The sequence below is a fragment of the Aptenodytes patagonicus genome, chromosome 6 (assembly GCF_965638725.1).
Source record: "Aptenodytes patagonicus chromosome 6, bAptPat1.pri.cur, whole genome shotgun sequence".
Classification (NCBI taxonomy): domain Eukaryota; kingdom Metazoa; phylum Chordata; class Aves; order Sphenisciformes; family Spheniscidae; genus Aptenodytes; species Aptenodytes patagonicus.
This window is the reverse complement of record NC_134954.1, coordinates 60766632-60785379: the sequence shown is the minus strand read 5'-3', so window position 1 is coordinate 60785379 and position 18748 is coordinate 60766632. Positions and strand designations below refer to the sequence as shown.

At 39.7% G+C, this 18748-nt stretch overlaps 1 protein-coding gene across 1 annotated transcript in view; it reads left to right on the top strand.

Annotated features, from left to right (window-relative positions):
• The window catches only part of CNTNAP5 (contactin associated protein family member 5), a 310358-nt gene that overhangs the window by 76124 nt on the left and 215486 nt on the right, over nt 1-18748 (top strand). The window contains exon 3 of the mRNA XM_076342919.1: nt 977-1170. Within this exon, the coding sequence (XP_076199034.1) occupies nt 977-1170 (194 nt within the window). The remainder of the gene's footprint in view (nt 1-976; nt 1171-18748) is intronic.

Here is an 18748-nt window from a genome sequence, read left to right as displayed (position 1 = left end):
TATAATTTAAGGGTGTAAAAGACAGCAAGAAAACATAAAATAATATATTCCAGTCTGGAAGGATTTGCCTTTTTAACCATAAGCTCACATTTTTTGTAATGAGTGAAGTGGTGAAATTCGAGCAGTGGCTGCAGTTCTGTGTTTCATTGGCTTGGCGTTAACCATGAGCTTGTTTAACCTCGAAAAGAATTCAAGGGGTAGTACATATATTTTCTTTTAAAGGACAAACATGAATTACAAGCTATCAGCTTCCATGTAATCGTGACTTCTGAAGTCTCCATTCCTGAATGGAGAAGTGGATCATGGAAGATGATAATTTGCAACTTGTGTTTGTCCTTATGAAGGTCTTGTTTGTTCTTTTGTTTAAGAAAAAATACATGTTCACTTAACAAGCATCTTGTGTAAGGAAGAGGCTGCGTTCCAGTGTGAAGGCAGTCCTTTTAGTTGCTCAATCAAATGATCTCTAGCTTTACAACGTATTATCTGAAGTGCATTTATAATCTGTAATTAAACCGTTCTTTCAAATACCTAATAGGGTGCAAATCAAGATAACTAACATGTTTGCATGTCTTTCAAAACGTAACAAAAAAGAAAATGTCAAAGCAAATTAGAAGTTAGAAATCAGCATTCCCAGATTTGCACAAGCACACGAGGAGGGAATAGATATAAATTTTTTTTCTTTTTTTTGACTGAGGATCTGCCAACCTCATTGACATTTGTCCTGCTGATAAAGAATAGATTTCCTTAAAATTTCTTAGAAATTCAAAAATCCTTTTTAACTTTAGGTTAATTAAGAAAACCTTAAGGAAGCACACTCCATGTAGCATATTTTCTAATACAAAAATATGAAAAAACAACTGTATGTTCAGGAAGTAGACTCCTCTGTGATGACCTGAAATAACAACATAGTTTGTTCTCAAGTATAATTCTTGTGCTGTCATTGTCATCTAAATTATCTTTACCCAATCTCTTTCAGGAGCTGGTGGCTGGTCCCCGCTGGACTCAAACGAGCAGCAGTGGCTCCAGGTTGATCTGGGAGACAGAGTGGAGATTGTCGCGGTTGCTACCCAGGGCAGGTACGGGAGCTCAGACTGGGTAACCAGCTATACTCTGATGTTCAGCGACACCGGCCGCAACTGGAAACAGTACAGACAAGACGACACTATCTGGGTAGGTCTGAACTGTGGATGCCTTTGGCCCCAGATCTTTCTGGTTCAGGCTCATTTTAGCATTTGGAGAAACAGCTTCGGTTTCAGGTCAGAGGAGTGCTGTAGCGGTGAGAGAGCAGACCTGAGTGAGTCTACAGGGTGTTTTGATCTAAATGGGTTATGTCACCGACTGTCTGTGTAATACAAGTTTAGGCCCTCAGGACTACATTGTTTTTCAGACTATGAGGATGCTCCACTCAAAATGACCTGCACGCTTCTGTGCCTGGTTGGCTTTGATTCAGGCACACCAGGGTAAATGGGGCTAATCACCTACATACTTTCTCCAGGAAATACGGAAATTAACTCTGTGTCTTATGCATGCTTGCTGGCCAGAACAACAGAGCTCATGCTGGGGGAGGTGGGTGGTAAACTGCTCCTTGGCTGGAGAAGGCTGGAGCTGCAGCATGAATTGTGGGATGATTTAGCAGATACACTAAAAGTGCTCAAGGCTTTTCCTAAAATTTTAATGCAGACTTGACGCTTGCTGTGTCACAAGTTCAATGTGTGGCCATGCCAGGTGCTGGCGGTAGGACTGCAATGCCACCTCAGGTGTGGATGGAGAAGTTTAAAAGTCTTCCTTTCATATGGAAAATGTGAATTGTTAGTGAACTGTTAATGAATGGTAGCATCCTCTTTGTGCTATATTCTCTATTTCTGAGGATCAATAGCCTTGGTAGCATGACAGTATGTAGTGGTAAATGAAACATATTCTTCATGAAAATAAAAGGGAACGTTTTAAGGGTGATCAAGGAGACTTTTTGCCTTAAATTTTTCTTTGGTTAACATCTTGGTTAAATGCTGTGTCTCAAAAGCAGATTTTGCTTCTAGAACATAATGATTGTGAATGAGGAGAGTTGTGGTGCAGCAGGAAGAGGGGAGAAGGGCTGCTTGCTTTTTTCCTGAGCATGTTGCAGGCAGTAGGGCTGCATGTACAGGGAGATTAACTTCTGCAGTTTTAAAATCCATTGCATTGCCACTGTCTTTGTTTTATCATGGTTTGATTTAGGAAAAGTTAATGAAATCCTTCTTCCTTTAGAAAGGCAACTTTGGCCCAAAGATGGTCACAAAGTTGTCAAGTGTGGCTCTGCTTCACCTGTCACTTATAAAGTTATATTAGGCTGAGTCTGGCTTTGCTCCAAATACTTGTACCTTTTTTTTTTTTTACTGTTTAAAAACAGTGGAATTTCATTCTGGACTGAATATAGTGATCATTTAATCTGGCTCTCGACTTCCACCCTTGGGACTCAGAAATCCAGAACTGAGATATTTTTACAGACTTGCTGTCATTAAGTGCTTCCTTCCCTGAAAATATTATGTGCCTTGTTAAAATTTTATATTAAGACAAATTAGTTTTTTATTACATGTCTAACTTTTTAGTCCTTTCCTTTTTGGAAACCCTTGACCTTTTATTTTCTTTTGTAGTTTTTTCTTCTTAAAGGGAAACTTGAAAAGACAACATGTAGAATTTACCATAGCAAATCTTCATGCCCTAAGGATCCAATTCTGTCAGTTTCTGAGCTGGCACCTAATATTGCGCACAAGAATAAGAACAAGCCTAGCAGGCATTTGACAGTGAATTAGGATTTATGAAGAACCTGAACTCTCTTGTTTTACTAAGTGATCAGGCATGAAGGTGATTCAGAGCAGACCCTGACACAAGTTCTAAAGCTTCAGTAGATCTGGAAGTGTGCTTTCTGGAGGGGTAATTTTTATACGCTTTTTAATGGAAACCATCATAGGCTACAGAGGATAGTTTTGTATATAATTGAGAAAAAATGAAATAGAATTTGGATGTGGAAAAGGTAACACTGTGGGAAGTATTTGGATATTCTTCCCCTCACATTAGTTTCTACAAGTCACACTGTCCATGTGAGCCAGTAACATAATTCCAGTCCAGAAGAACAATTTGCTTCACGTCCCCAGGCAGAGGGCTTGAAGGGATTGTTAGGATGCATCGCCAAACTTTGCTGCTGGAAAATCCAGTGAAAATCCAAAGTGGCCTCATTTGACATTTCATTAGACTCTACAGTCCACCTAAACTGGCAAGTCTCATTAACACCTAGCAGCTTGTATGCCTACCCATGGAATTAATGTAGATCAAGAATTACTTCCATACAATTTTTATTCTAACTAAAGAGAAAGTTGGTTCTTTTTTTTCCCCTACACTTTTGGATTTGTTTCACTGAATTAAATTAGATCTTGAGAGCCATTCAGAGCACAAAGAGGAAAGCCAAAGAGGCTTTCAGAAGCGTGTATAGAATTATAATTTCAAATTTTGCAGTGTTTCTGTTTTATTGGCAGTAATCCTTTCCTTAGGCTTTTTTCTAACTAAAAAGAAAAATAGAAGTGTGCTGTCCAGCCGTATGTTGAAGATCTTTCTATAAACGGCAGACCCTTGGATGAAATGAGGACAAGCACACCATGGTGCTTGTCCTAAACATCTGGCTGTTAAATAGCTGTAAGGGAAGCTCTGCATTGCGCACCTCTAGGGAAAAAACATCACCCTTGACTTAAGGGAAGGCAGTGGAGTGGACCATTTCACAGGGGTAGGAAAGCAGCACCCCAGGGTAGCCTCCACTGTCACAATCTGTGACAGTGTACACTGTACCAATCTGTCACAAGATTGGTAGTTTCAACCTTAGGAATCTGTATCCCATTCTTTTTTTGGGGTGGGCAGGGTGGTCTGTCAGAGCAGGATTCAAGGCAGGAGTCTCCTATGTCAGGGCAAGGTGGCAAGCTACCAGGTGTCGCAGATAGAAAGTGAGACTGCACTTCATTTGTAAGAGAGAAGCAGCAACACACTTTATTGATAGAAAACAGTGAGTTAGAGTTCCATGGTAAATGTGACAGTGGTTTAACAAGATTCGATGGCAAGGTACGCTTGATTATTTACTGCATAGAGGACAGGGTCAGACAAAACTGTCAGGGAGACCCTCCCATTGAGCCATGAAGTTCAGAAAGGACCCTCTTGCTTTCTAGAGTCCTTCTCAGAGAGGAGTCTGGGTGCAGCTGGATCCAAACCTAGTCCCAGACTTGGTCAATGGTTTATGTCTAAAGGATTATACATGCGCAATTAATCCTTTATGTCACTTAGCTAAGATTTCAAAGTTTAGCATGCTATTAGTCACTTACCGAGGATCTGTTGCGGCAAGGAATCTCTCAACCTCGAGGAGTAACCTTGAGAGGCGTCCCTACTCAAGGGGAGATCCCACCATGCAGCCCACTGCCCTGCAGGACAGCTTAAAGGGCTCTTGGGCTGCTCACTATTTATAGGGGTAAGTTGATTGACTCATAGTCATATTTGCATACTGATAACTGTGGTTAGGTGGGCGTATTTCTCACAAAACCCCTTGGTTATTGTGTTGTTATCTGGCTCCCGAACCCACTTTGAATGGACGCAGCTATTGCTATCGGCATCCATTAATGACCACCCCTGGTAGTTATATACAGGAGATAAAGGTCAGGTTGGGCGGGGGAGCACACTGTCACACCAGGTTACCTCTCATCCACAGGGAGTGAAAGGGTTAAAATCTAGGTTATCCTGGAACATGGCCACTTCAGAAATCTCAGGTGGTCAGGTGGGAAACATCCCCCCTGCAGGCTTTACCTTTGAAGTTTTTTTTCTCTGTCCTTAGGACAGGAATTTAGTACTCTCTATGTCCCTCAGGGCTTTGAGCTTTTTAAGACTTCCTTTTTAAATTTTTGCGTATAGCTAAAAGGGCTAGAAGTTTACCTACTTTGTTGCTTTTTGTTTCAGAAAGCTGTGCTGTTCCTAACTTAAGAGGTGGTCAACACTGACTCATAGCTCAGATGGGGCTGAAATCTAAATCATTATTGCCTAGAGATCATTAGATGATGTCTGCTGTATCAATATAAAATATTGATATGCACTGGACCTGTCAGGTTCACTGATACAGCTTCTACTTTAGTAAAACTAACTGGAAGTTTGTGCTTTGCTGTATGGATGTTATTGAATGTGTCACACCAATTGCTCATAGGTGACAACTTATCATTCATTTGCAGCTGTTGAAAGGGGAGATTATGTATCAGTATAAGGGACCTAGATAGTCTGGTGAATTTGTTTGTTTCTTTTCTGAAGGCAATATAACTATGTGGAGAACCATTTGACAGAATACTGGATTGCTGAAAAGAAGGGTGTAAGAAATACCTGGGTTTCAAGGCAAGCATTTGATTTCAAGTAGAAATTTGAGGTTTCACTTTGTTTTAATCTATTTGCATTCCAGCAAAGGAAAACAGGTCTTGACATTTCTTCCCCACTATGTCTGTTAAACTAAAACTGGCAGAAATCCTTAATCTCTACTCAACCCAAGTCAGATTAGAATGCAATTTCTCCAAGCCATCTGCATGACCCAGAGACAAAGTTACAGGGTATTTCCAGCTGTCTGTACCGGAGGGCTCTCTTGGAGGAGGATGTACTGGCACAGCCTTTCCCCACTGCACGTTGTGGGCCATTGGCCACATTTGGTGGAAACAGCAGGAAGACAATAGCTCCTTTCACAACCCCTGAGTAAATCTGCCCGGATGAAACTTTTCCTAATCATGTCTTCACAAGTGTCTGATGCTCCATATTGCAAGTGGTGCTCCTGAGGAGTTGTTTCCAGCCATCTGGGTACAGGTTTTGTCCACCTATATGGCATATGTGTCCTTTAGTGCATCTGAGACATAGGTACATAAATTCTTCATTGGGTTGCTGATAAGACAGACGTTTGCACACCAGTACATATGACATATCACTAGTAAAAATCCCTTTCTCTTTATAGAGATTACAAGGCTTATTATCCTCCTCTCATGGCATGCATACAGCTCCCATCAACTTCCCCGTTAATGAGCACTGCACAGACAGATCGCAAGGAGAATCAGAAAACCTCTTACATTTTCACTCAGCCTGTGTTTATGATGTTAGTAAATTCTGCAGCTGGAGTTGAAGACAAGACAGATTAGCCATTTAAAACCAATTTTCCAACCCCATTTGTATTTAAATAATCTTGTTACAAAAGGACTCTGTGGTTCAGAGCAAACTAGACTTATAATTATATTTTCAATATGGATAAATCAGCTGTGTGTGGACACGCAAGCTATTGATTGGGAGACATAATACATAAATCTTATTGCTTGTAACAAGTAAATGATTTTTCAGTGTTTTTAAGTGTTGAATAATTCAGAATTTACTTTACCTGCATACACACCACAGCTTGAGTCAGTCCAAATTGTGTATATTACTGGGACAAAAGTGTGGGCTGTGATACAATGCTATTTCATTTTAGATAGCAATTTTTATGCTATCTATATTGAAAAATACTTTACAAAGCTGAAAAACACAATTATGCAGGAAGACACAAAGGAAAGGGATGGAGCAGGCATAGATGTATGCAACAAAAGGAGAAAAGAGATGTTCCTTAGACAAGGTTTTGAAAGGAGAAGGGCAAGTTGTGGAATTGGAGATAAAGGGAGACTCCTCTGACAGTGGCAGAGAAGGCTCTTATATTAGAACAATGAATTTGTACAAAAAGGCAATGAAGGGGAAAAATGGCAGAGATAGCAAGGAGATACTTCATACTCTGTGCAAACACATGTACATACTTGCACATATTAAGCAGAAGTTTGGAGTTCACTGTTAGTTGGTGAAGCTTCTTACCCAGCTGCTGTCAACTGTACATGGAAGGGAGAAGATGGCTTCGGGTGGAAGGGGACTGTGAGCCCTAGCCCAAAGCTGTATCACAAGACAGGAAACGTATCTCTGGTGTTGGACCATGACACCTGGGTCATGCAAGGTACAGAGCAGAGCTTCCCCCATGGAGAAGTGCACCAGCGTCAGTCCCACTTCGTGCAGGTGTGAGGGTGGAGAGTTGACAGGAGACTGAGGATGCATTAGGAATATGTAATTCTCAGGGGAGCAGGAAAAGTGTTTAATAGAGGTGATAAAGATCCCTTGCATCCCCTTTCCTCAGGAAAACTCCTGCTTGCATGTGTGAGCTTTTGCTGAACCAGAGGCTTTTCTAATAAAATCTAGAGGAGGGTCACTCTTAATTGGCTTATAAATCTACAGGAGTGCTGTAAACTTTCCCATTTCCACTCTAGCTGGATAATGATTGTGGAACTGTTTTGGTGAGTTAATTATCGTGAACATAGTTAGAATATTAATCTTCTTGTCAGATTTATAGTTGTGCTAATTTATTCTAAAGCATCTTTTAGCTCCTAGTCCTAATGCCCTCCGAGCAAGGCCAGAGCAAGATTCTACCTGTAGCAATGAGAAGTCCTACATTGATTGCTTGGATTAGAGAATGAGTTTCTGTTTGTCTTGTTATAATGCTTCCCACTGTACTAGTATTCAGATATATTTAATCTCCTCTATGCACAGTAATTATTGCCAGGCAAATAGGTGTTAAACAGTATCTATGGATTATTTTCTTTTCCATCACCTTTGCTCTAAGAAGCAAAGGAGAAAAAAAGGCCAATTGCTACTTTCAAGTAGGCATGAAGAAACCAATTCAGCCTTGCTGCAGGGAAGCAAGGCTTTTCAGAGGTTTTCATCGGTTTTCCTGTAAGAGCTATGTTATTACAGGTTTTGAAGAGGCAACTATTACCCATTTGTTGTTTTTAGGACTCTTCTGATTTAAGACTGCCTGATTCTGAGATTCTGTTTGGACGTTACTCATTTGCTTCTAATTCTGGTTTAGCTTACTGAGCTGGCTGCAAACCTGGCCTCTTGAGCATGTTCTCAGGAAATCTGTCTTTCTTGATATCGCCAGGGCAGTTCTCCCGTTGGGAGGATAATTCAAAGTGTCAGTATATCTGTTTTTGTTAAGTGCACTCTGTATGGATTTATGCCTGAATAAAATGGATATACTTAGATGGCAAATTACCCTTTAGTGTTGAGATACTCAAGTTAGCCTTAAGCTAACTGAATTTTGTATGAATTCTGTGACCTCACAATGTGCTTTTATAGTTGGTTAACTATAAAGCGATATTAAGGTGGAGTCTAGAGAATTTAATGCTGATATTAACATGATATCCATCAGTAATGTCTTCAGTAATTCTCTGTGCTTGGTATTTGGCAGCAGTTCACCCTGACCTAGGAAACTGCAAGAAACGTGGTTATTTGCAGTGTGTGCCATTGCCATTGACCTCCCAGTCTTATTCCTTTGCAAATTGCCTGAAATTTACCTGTTCTGTAACCATGTAGCATAGGAAGGCTGTGAAATGTTCCTTGATTTCTCATTCCTACATCCCAGATCTTCTGTACGATCTTGTCTCTCCACTACTTCATGCCACCTATAGGGACTATAGGGTATGAATTTGTAGTGTCAGCCCTAACGGATTGGAGTGGAAAGAGTGGTTGGCATGGTTCTGGTTGGTGAAGTCTGGCCCTAAAACATACGTGTCTTCCAACTGTCTCTGGCAGATTTGTCTGCCACAGCCAGAAAGCTATTGTTTTCCCTTCCAGGCATCTATTAAGAGAGTAAATGTTAGTGGCAGCACTCTAAGATGACTAATGTGGAAAATAGTGGACATTTCCTCTCAGATGGGGGATTTTAGCCAGCAACTCCTTTATATCAGTAGACCAAGTTTCATTATTCTTGTTTGCAAATCGTGTTCTATGGTATGTGAAGCTATAAATAGGTGCCTTTACAAATTATAAATAAATATGGAACAAATAGTGCTTTAATCCATTTGTAGTTTCACCTCTGGTGAGCAAATGACCATTTGCAAATGGACTAAAATGAGAAAGCAGCACAGAGCAAAGAACAAACAGTAAAGCTGTTTTGCTTAAAGGAAAATGCATCATTAATTTGTTCGCAGCAAACAATTTACAAAGATTAGCCAAATAAAAACTTCCCAGGGATAAGCACTAAACCTGATCCACCCACAGCTGAAAACCATTCTGGAACAATAATAGTTGGATTGACTGCGGTGCTGCAGAGACAAGTTACCTGACTCCTCAAATTGCTTCCACAGCTATAGATACTCAACCAAGAAAGAGCCTTTACATAATACAATATGCAAATATTTTTCTTCTACAATTTCCCAATGAAACCTGTGCTAATTTCCATAGTCCTTCTGGGACATATTAATCAGGATTGAGTGGTTTCTGGGGTTGGTAACGAGATCTGGAGTTTATATCATCTTAAAAAGCCTGTTCAAATTGAATGCTTCTAACGCAAAGAGCTCATTTGTATTGTGTGCTGCTGAGCATCCTGGTAGCAGCCAGATGAATGGCTAAATGCACAAGGAGAAACACTCGATATCCTTGGGAGTTGTTTGTGCAGGGTCGTTACTGGGAAGGTAATGGGAGCTTCTGGGGTGTCTGCAGTGCTAGCACTGCTAGTCAGCACTGGATATGCTTCCGGAGCCCAGGTCTTAGTGCATTTCTTTGCAGTTGTTTGTCACATTTTGGAACAACTGAGAATGGCTCTAGTTGTCTTAACATCCAATTCTTTTGGGGAACTGGCTAACAAGAGTACTCTTACTGTAATATCGTGTACTGTAAAATAAGACAAGTTGTCCTGCTGCTGAAAAGTGTGTCGCTTCTACTAATTCACTCTTAGATTAGACTAATCCAAATAAATAACTAGGTTATCAGCTCTGCTGGTTTGACTTGGAGTGTTCAGGTCTTCAGTAACTGCTATAAGATTGTACCTATTTTGTATTATTCCTGTAGCAAGAAGCTCATGAACAGAGTCGAAACCTGTTGCTTAAGGCTAGTGGAAATGGCACATAAGAAGAAAAGGCAAGCTATAAACCACTGCGAACCACTCTAGGACTGGGATTTTATTAAAATATTAAACATTGATAGAGTATTGGCTAAGCAAAGGAGTGTGATGTCATATAGACACCAGGTTTAGTGATAAGACATGCTAGTAAACTGGTGAGTACCTTAGAAGAAGAAGAAGAGAAAGGAGAGAATTACTGTGATACCTGAAATGGAGATGAGGAGACAGAGGAGGAGAGAGACAGACAAGGAGGTAGAAAGCTATAGATAATAATCAGAGCTTCAATACCTAAGATAGAAATAAAGACCTTTTTCATTATATCTTCAGTCAGCATCAGCAGAAACCAAGGATCTAATATTTCTGCTCATCCTCTTCCTGTCTCCTTGGTCAGCAGATTTGTGTCCCACTTCAAGTTACTAAAGTTGGTGTTTCCTACTACTGGACACCCACCAGCTGCAAAGAGGCCCCTACAAACCACTTCTGAGATACTTTCTGAAAAAGGGTTGTGTTCACGGAAACTTTTCTTCAACATTAAAGTTGGATCTTTGCAGAGTGGCAATGCAGGGGTGGGAAGATGGAAAATCAGGCATCGTGCAAGGGCCTGGATGATTTAGAGGGAGGACCCTGATGTATTAATACTTTAACTTTCTTAGGCTATTTGTCAAAGTTCCCATGTTCTGTAAGTCTCTTCAGTTATGTGGGTATTCTGCTGCATTTCTCCTTTACGGTCTGATTGGGACCCTACTGCTGTTGCTGGGGTCCTTCATCCTCAGCGATCCCAGAACCATAAGGATAAAGAAATGTACCAGCTAAAAGTCTACCCCACAATTCTTCCTTGGATGAACACAGGGACCAATTACTTTTTCATTTTTTCTACTAACTGATGTATAAAGTACAAACTGATGTTTCTACTTAGCTGAGGTGACCTTGTTATATATTAAAAAAAAAAAAAAAAAAAAAATACAAACAGCCACCCAATTAGAATTGTCTGATAAGTAATATTTTCTTGCCTTTGTGCTAACCCAGAAATTCTGTAGTGACATCACCTTCACAGTGTTGGAGATACACTCTTTGTGGGTTTCCCTCCCTCCCAACCCCCCAGTAATTTCAGCACAATATGGATTTATTTCTCAGAGGCTGAAAAAAAGAGGATTTTTTTACCTTGTGTAAAGAACTTTCAAATTATTTGTTTTCATTCTCATTAAGAAGTTATATCAGGTTTTTTGTTGTGGGTTTTTTTTTGTTTGTTTGTTTGTTTGTTTATTGCCAGTGCCTGTACTGGAATATTCCAAGTCTGGAAATAGTGTTTCTCTAATGCTTAATATAGAAAAAATATAAATATTTAACATATTTTATTAGATATGTTGCCTAATTAAGAAAGAAAGAATAATTAGTGAGATTACTGATATTTTAAAAAAATGAATACAAGTATTATTCTTAGTATGGAGGACCTCTTTTAATACATTGCCTTTCCAAATGTGTGGTGTATATTTTATGTTTTTTCAGTGGCTTCCAAGTTTTATTGCATGAGAATTTTAAAGATGCTTATGTAATCATTAATCTTGAAGGTCATTATACCAATTGTACTTTTGATTCTCAAAGCTGTTTGTCAGGGGAATGGGGAAGGATAGAAATCCTTAGAAGATCCCTTGAGGTACAAAAAAAGTAAGAACAAAAATTGGTATCTGCAGAATAAATAAGCCTGTCCATATTACTTTGAAATTTAACTTAACTGTGAAACTTTTTAATATGTGTCTGACACTTTTGGGGAGCCACATACACTTGTTCTGCAGGATTCAGCTTATGTTTGTGGAGTTAGTAATCAAAGATCAAGTGTGAGCAAACCAAGATAGAGAGTAAACCTTGAAGTAGTGTTACGTGAAGAACTTTCATGTTTCAGGGAATAAGTATGCATGAGCTGTGGGTAGAAATGCAGTCCTGGAAACATGATAAAAGATTCCATATATACACCTTTACAGCCTGGAGGAGAGATGAGATTTGGCTCAAATAAAAACTGGTCAAGCTGTTGTATTCAGGGAACATAATGTGAGTCACTTATTTTTATTTTAAATATGCAGACTCCCACATCAGTGATAAGAATGGACAAATCTTTTCTGGAGAAGATTCTTGCTTTCCTGAGATGAGGTTTGGTAGACTTTGGAGAATCTGTGTGGAGAGACTGGCTGTCTTGGAGTATTTCATGTTTAGGTTCAATTCTTAAAAATAATGATTTCATTTACAATAGCTTCCATTTGGAAATTAGACCTATCAGTTTAAAATATGTGTCATGGTTGCCTCAGGAGGGTCTGTCTTGATAGAATGTCAAGAAAGCATGCAAACTTGTGCCAGCTAATTTAAGAAAGCTGATCCAAAAGAACTTTACACCTTCCACTTGGGAACTGTTTTGAAGACTAAAGCAATTCTGGCAATGCCTAGCAATTCTGTATAACCTCCTTCAATAAATCCCCACAAATCCAAGAGGTGCAGGTCCTTTCTGATGGCACTGGGATGATAGCTGATTTTGGCTGACGCTTTCAGATCTTTTCTTTGGGTGATGTTGGGGGAGAATTGAGATTCTTGAGATTGTGAGGCAGGAGTTTTATAGTAGTATCAAAATAAAACTGCAGTCTGAGTTCTGGATTCAGGTTTTCTAATTCTATTTTACACTTTATTGTCATCGGGAGATTTTCTAAACATCTAAAGTGTTTCCTACATCCTCCGTGTGAGACCCAAACCTCTGTTTTCCTGGTAGTCTCTGGGCACAGATGCTCATGCTGCACTACAGAGCTGGTCCACAATTACTCAGCTCTCCTTGTCAAGTCCTTCAGACCAAGTGCATTTGTATGCCAGTCATAACATATGTATGCCTGGCAAACAAAATCTTTCCATTAGCAGTATCCATTAATGGTAATACTTGCAAGTTGCGTATGCTCAGCAGATGCTTCTTGGTGCTTTCTTGTGTGGACTTCAGTTTAAAAAATTAAATAGGAGAAGGAAAGAAAAAATATCAAAAAAATGTCTCCCGAAAAGCCTTCTGTGGTCTATTACTCAGTAAATAAATACAGATAGAATTTAGTCAGGAGAGCAGATACCAAGATTCATCCTCTTTGAAGGATATCTTTCAGATATTGCCTTCTTGCATCAGCTGGTGCTTCAGGGAAAAGATTTTCTCTCCAAGGAAGAGGGCACACTTCAGTATTTTTCCCATAAAGCTGTCTCTGGAAAAAAACCTATTCTTTAGAAATTTAGGAAAAATTTCCACCTCATAGCTTCTAAGTCATTTTGCAATGGAATCATTGTATGTTCAAGCACCTGTCACTGTGTTCATTACATGTCTTTACAATAGGTAGTTTTCCTTGCTTTTAATGTGTGTCCCAGATGCATATATTCAGGTTTTGATGTGCATCCAATATGTGGTCCTTTATAAGCACTCTCTAATCTCTTTAAACTTTCTAATTTCACCTTGTTTCTTGTTACAAGATCACAAGCCCACAAACAAAACCATAAATGATTTATGCTGAAGAAGATTTGGAGCTAGTGCACTGAAATATGTAGCCCTTTCTTGGTTTTGTTTTCTCTGGAAGGAAAATCAAATCTTTCTTGGTTTTGGTGTTTAGAGCAGTTTTGTAATGTCTAAGCAGAGTTAGATCCTTTCCCGAGTTGCTCCGTCCTTTACATCAGTGCAGACAGCTGAAGTGTGCAGCTGACTTCTGTAGGGAGCACACTGTGTTAACAAATTACACCCAACAGACCATAACAAAGTTCAGTCAGCCAAAGCAAAAGCTATCCCTGTAGAATGATTTAGAAAATTTCAAGTAGTTGTGATTTGTATAGCAGTCACGTAGTTCATGATTGACACGTTTACAGGTAGTGACTTCTTGTTGGCAGTAAATCTCAAGATTAGGTACTATAGTAAGGAGAAAGCGTTCGGTTGTGATCCCCCATCCTGCTATCTGCAGAACCTGTGGAACTCATAAAAATATGCACAAAGAAAGGGAAAGATAGTCACCCTTCGAGAAACTGATTCTTTGAAAACTAATGGCCATGGAGGTCATGTCTAGTAGCTACTGGGTGTGATGCTGAATTTCCTTGTAGGAGGAGGTAATTTTGTGTACTGCACAAATGCAAAAGGCATCTTCACAACTTCTCCTACTCAGGCTGTTTCCCCCACCTTTTTTTTTCTTCTTTCTCTCATTTTACTTTTTCCTTTAACAACTCATCTATCCCATTAGACTGGGCCACATTAGACACATTAGACATTAGACTGCTTTTGTTTTGGTTGCTTCTCCAACTTGATATATATTATAGTGAAGAGCATAACAAAGGTTAAAAACTAGATAGCCTTTACTTTCCTATAGAGTTCAGAGGGATGTTTAATTTCTTTGTGGAAGTTATCAAGTGGAAAAGGATCTAAAGACAGTTAATGGGGTTTTGGAAGTTCTCAATATCTCCTTTTTAGCAGGACCACTTTTTGTTACCTCCACTTAAAGCAAGTAGTAACTGACATTGAACAATGCTTTCTGAAATCTGTGAGGTTATTCAGGTACAAGTAACTACTCATCTGAATGAGGATTTTAGCCCGTGATCTGGCAAACATATGGGCACTTAACATGCATTTACATTTGTAGAATGAGCCATGAAGCATAACAATTTAGAAATGAGGAAATCTGAAATGTTGATTCCAAATAACTCTATAATAAAATTTCCAGTGGTGCCAGGATTTCATTCCACACCTGTAATTAGGTACTGAACATAACATATTGTAGAGCAGGGGCTGTACAATTATATACTTGCTGAATTTGAAAGTTACTTACTTAGTTTTCTCATTTGCTGTGAAGTTTGTTTTCCTTTTTTTTCCTGGAAAAGTGTTTCTCTGCCTATTTGTTCATCTTGAGGGGCTTTCTTCTTACCTACATTTTGTGGCTGGCCAGAGTCATTAGAAGCAAATGCATATCTGCAGTCTGATTTTTAAAACAAGCTGCAGCAGCACATTGCCATGAAATAAGGCCTTGACTTCTCACTATCCTTCACCTAACTTTGTTTCTTCTTTTCCCTCTACTAAGCTGGAGGTCAGCTTTTAGTGCTTAGCCTTAGTATTTGAAGGCTTATAATGGTACCTATGTTTATAATCCATGGACATTATTTGGTTATAGCCTTGTAAAATATGTGTGCTATTTCAGCCTGAGAAATATGTGCATGTGGTAATGCATTCATCATTATAAAGGTTAACAGCAATGGTGATCTGCAAGGAATAATCTTATGAAATTAAAGATTCACAGATATTTAAGGCAGGTTTGAAGAGTTATTGGCAAACATGCAGAGCAGGGGTGTGTGTGTGCGTGTGTAAAAAAAAAAAAATTAAATTCATAGGACAGTGGAGAAGCAAATCTGAGACACAGAGGGAAGGTAGAGTTTCAGGTGGCATTCATCCAGCCATATCTGCAAGAATGCAAAGATAATGATTTATAATTACTGTGATGAAAATAACGATGATTCTGCTGCCACGTTTTTACCATAGCCTCAGGAGTATAAGTAATTACGCGAGGGTCAGTTGATTCTACGTATTCACAAATTTAGCTATTTATCATAATTGGTTTAGTCCCTTGGACTTAGTCCAGACTCTTATTTCATACAGTTGGTTGTAAAAGGGAAGTGGAAGGAATCAAATTTCCTCTAGCTGCATATACCAAATCAAAGTTGGTTCTACACTAACAAAATCCTTATTATCAATTGCAATGGTTGTTATTTCTCCAGGTTTAAAAAAAGCAACAAACAAAAACCAACAAAACAAACCCTCACACAGAAGACACCTACATTTCCTCTTTGGACATGCTTTCAGTGGGTATCTAAAAATAAGCCTATTCACACTTCAGAGCACCCTTTTTCTGCATTTTATCTGCATAAAAGCTGGATGTTCAGTGATCAAATTAGCCTGAATTTGGGGGCTCCATATTTCATGTTTGGTTCCATGCCCACCAAAGCCCTTCCCTGGTGGTCCCCGTCCCAATATTGTCATTCAAGGAAATTCTTGCTGATTTCATGGCCTTCAAAGCCCTTGTTAATTATAAAGCCATTTTATCCTAGACCGCATTTTTGATAGCTTTGTAGCTGCCAGCAAATATTTGTCCCAACCCCTCCACCCTTTCCAAAAAGACACTACCAAAACTGAAAACGCCATTGGCTTTGAGGTGTGAAAAGAAAGAGGCATGCTAAATGGTAACCGGTGGATGTACAGGTATATAGCCAAATTCTTGGATATTACCACACAATTGCACATTAAGTTGTACACCAATTTTGCTGCTGTTTTCTGTAACATTACAAAGCAGCTAGAACCCTCTTGCTGCCTTCTAGGGACCCTTATACATTCAGGCACAAAACAATGCAGCATCAAATGGTCCCAGAGGGTTTCTTTGGGCAGCAGCAGGCACAGTGATTAACAAAACTTCACAATGCCGCAGATGAAGTAGCAGTGCAGTCAGTCCTAGATGTCTAGAAGCCCTAGACAGTGAGCTGTGGCCTGTCGTTTATCAATTTGTCTTAAATCCCCTGATTAGACATGTTTCTTTATCATATGTTAATCACTACCTTCCTGGCCCAATTACACCTGCTAGCTTTCAAGCACATGGTTATACAAATGGGTTCACTGTAATTCAGATTTGGCAAATAGGCTGAAGTTTTCCCACGTTCTTTATAGCTGGCTAAAGGCTGAAATCCCAGCATTCGTACTGCTCAAATCACACAGATTTTTCACCTCTGTGCAGTCATATACTTCCCGCTACCTTGGGCCATTCTTCTAGGTCTTAGTATGCCTTGGACCTCCTTCAGGGATGAAAGCACACCTGATCAACACCAAATGCCTTATCTCCTCAAGTTTTCCCATGATAAGGTGAGTGGCTTTGGCCCAGAGCTGCATTCGTGTTCCCTGCTGTTTTCTGATCTTCTGGCCCAGTGAGCCAGAATAAAATGGCTTTTTTAGCAGTGGCAAACAATAGGAGAAATGATGGCTCCATAGCGAGGCTTCCTTCAGATGAGATGCAGAGCTGAACCCAGGTCCTTCACTTCCAAATGAGCACAGGTGTTTCATTCCCAAGGTACCTGTTTCTTGTTATGTCACATTCTTTTCTTCTGGCCACTTCTGTTTGTAACAACACCAAGGGCACTGCTAGCATTGCAGAACACTGAATGTTTAGTAGGTCCACCTCCAGTAGGTCCAACGTTAGGCAGCAGCAAAATATCTGACTGCATAGACTTGTAGGTGTGGGCATCCAGAGAAACAGAGCTGTAGGAAATTGGGGAACCTTCATGTCAAATGGTCAAAGAGTTTAGGAATCTCCTGGGTCAACCAGATACTTTGCTGAGATGTTTAGAATCACAGTTTTGAACTTCAAAGGCTTAAATCTGCTCAAGTCCCTTTGTGAGTCTTTAGATGAATCTGGTTTTATGGTTACATAAATTTTGGGGCAGTGGTAGAAGGCACTCTGTTCTATTGTGAAAGAATTGTAATAAAATGGCAGTAGACTTAGGCAGATCAATATTACTCTTCTGTGCAATTTTTAAAAACCAAAGTTGCAGCAGAAAAGCCAGTTATTGCAGTGATACTTAATTCATTTAGTAATAAAGTGCATTGATTGATATTGTCATAAATAACAAACCGCTTCATCTGTGCCTCCTCACCGCCCTATAATATTATGCATACAGGCTAAGACGAAAAAAATAGCTACAGCCCTTCTGAGCCTCAGGCTAACAAGCCTTATTGATTGCACTTGTCATGAGTAATCTAAAGCTAAAAGATAGCAACCCATAGGACTTAGTATATAACCATCGTAGGCCAGGTTTGAACCCCCCATATTTTCTACATGGGTAATGCCTGTAGAAGCTATGCTGATGTCTAGGCAGCTGACCTGTCTTACTGGAAACCAAGTGCAAACAGAAGACTTATGTTCTGAGCAGTGATTGGCAAAATCAATCTTAATTAAGCTGCGGATATTCAAGGCCACTTCTAAACCTGAGCCTTTTCTTGATCCCCTTTAATTATGTATTCAAATCAAAATGACATCCTGCTCGTTAAACCCACTCAGTCACTTGTCTGAGCAAATGCATCTACGTTTTACTAAGTGGCATAAATGGTTTCCTCTGTCAGTCTCCTCACTGTGGGAGCTGCAACCGTGTCCTTCACGTCTTGGTTTCCTTAGCTCACTGCAAAACTTCAAACTTACTTTGTGCAAGTTGCTTTTACACTCAGACAATCCTGAACTGTCATTTGGCCTTTTCCTCTGCTGGGTTCCAGAGGCACCTCCCTTCTGGGTGGTAGATCAGAGCATTTTAAAAGTATGTATAAGGGAACAAAAACATTTGTTTGCTTGTTTGTTTTTATCTCAAATATGAGCTGCCACTCATGTGACTACTCATTCCCTTGCACTTCCCAGAAAGAGGCAGAAAACAGCATGTTAGGGGTGGGAGCTTAGTTGCTTAAGTGTACTAATTAGCAGGACTGACATTCAGGAGCAAGAGAGGAGCAAAGGCTGCTTAATCAGTGTGCATTTCGGGCCTAATTCAGTGTTGTACACATGACCTTTCCTTTAAAAATCTGCTGCAGCCACTCATCTTGGGCCTCTGTGGCATACTGAGGTGCGAGATAGTCAGTGACACTGAGCAAAACACCTGAGCTAACAGAAAATCCCCTCAACTTGCATATGAGTGAGATAGCAGGTGGAATGGGAAGGTAACAAATCTGTTAAAACTATATTTCTAATATATTGATTTTTTTTTAATTTTTTTTTTTTTAAGAGGGATGAGCAGAGTATTGTG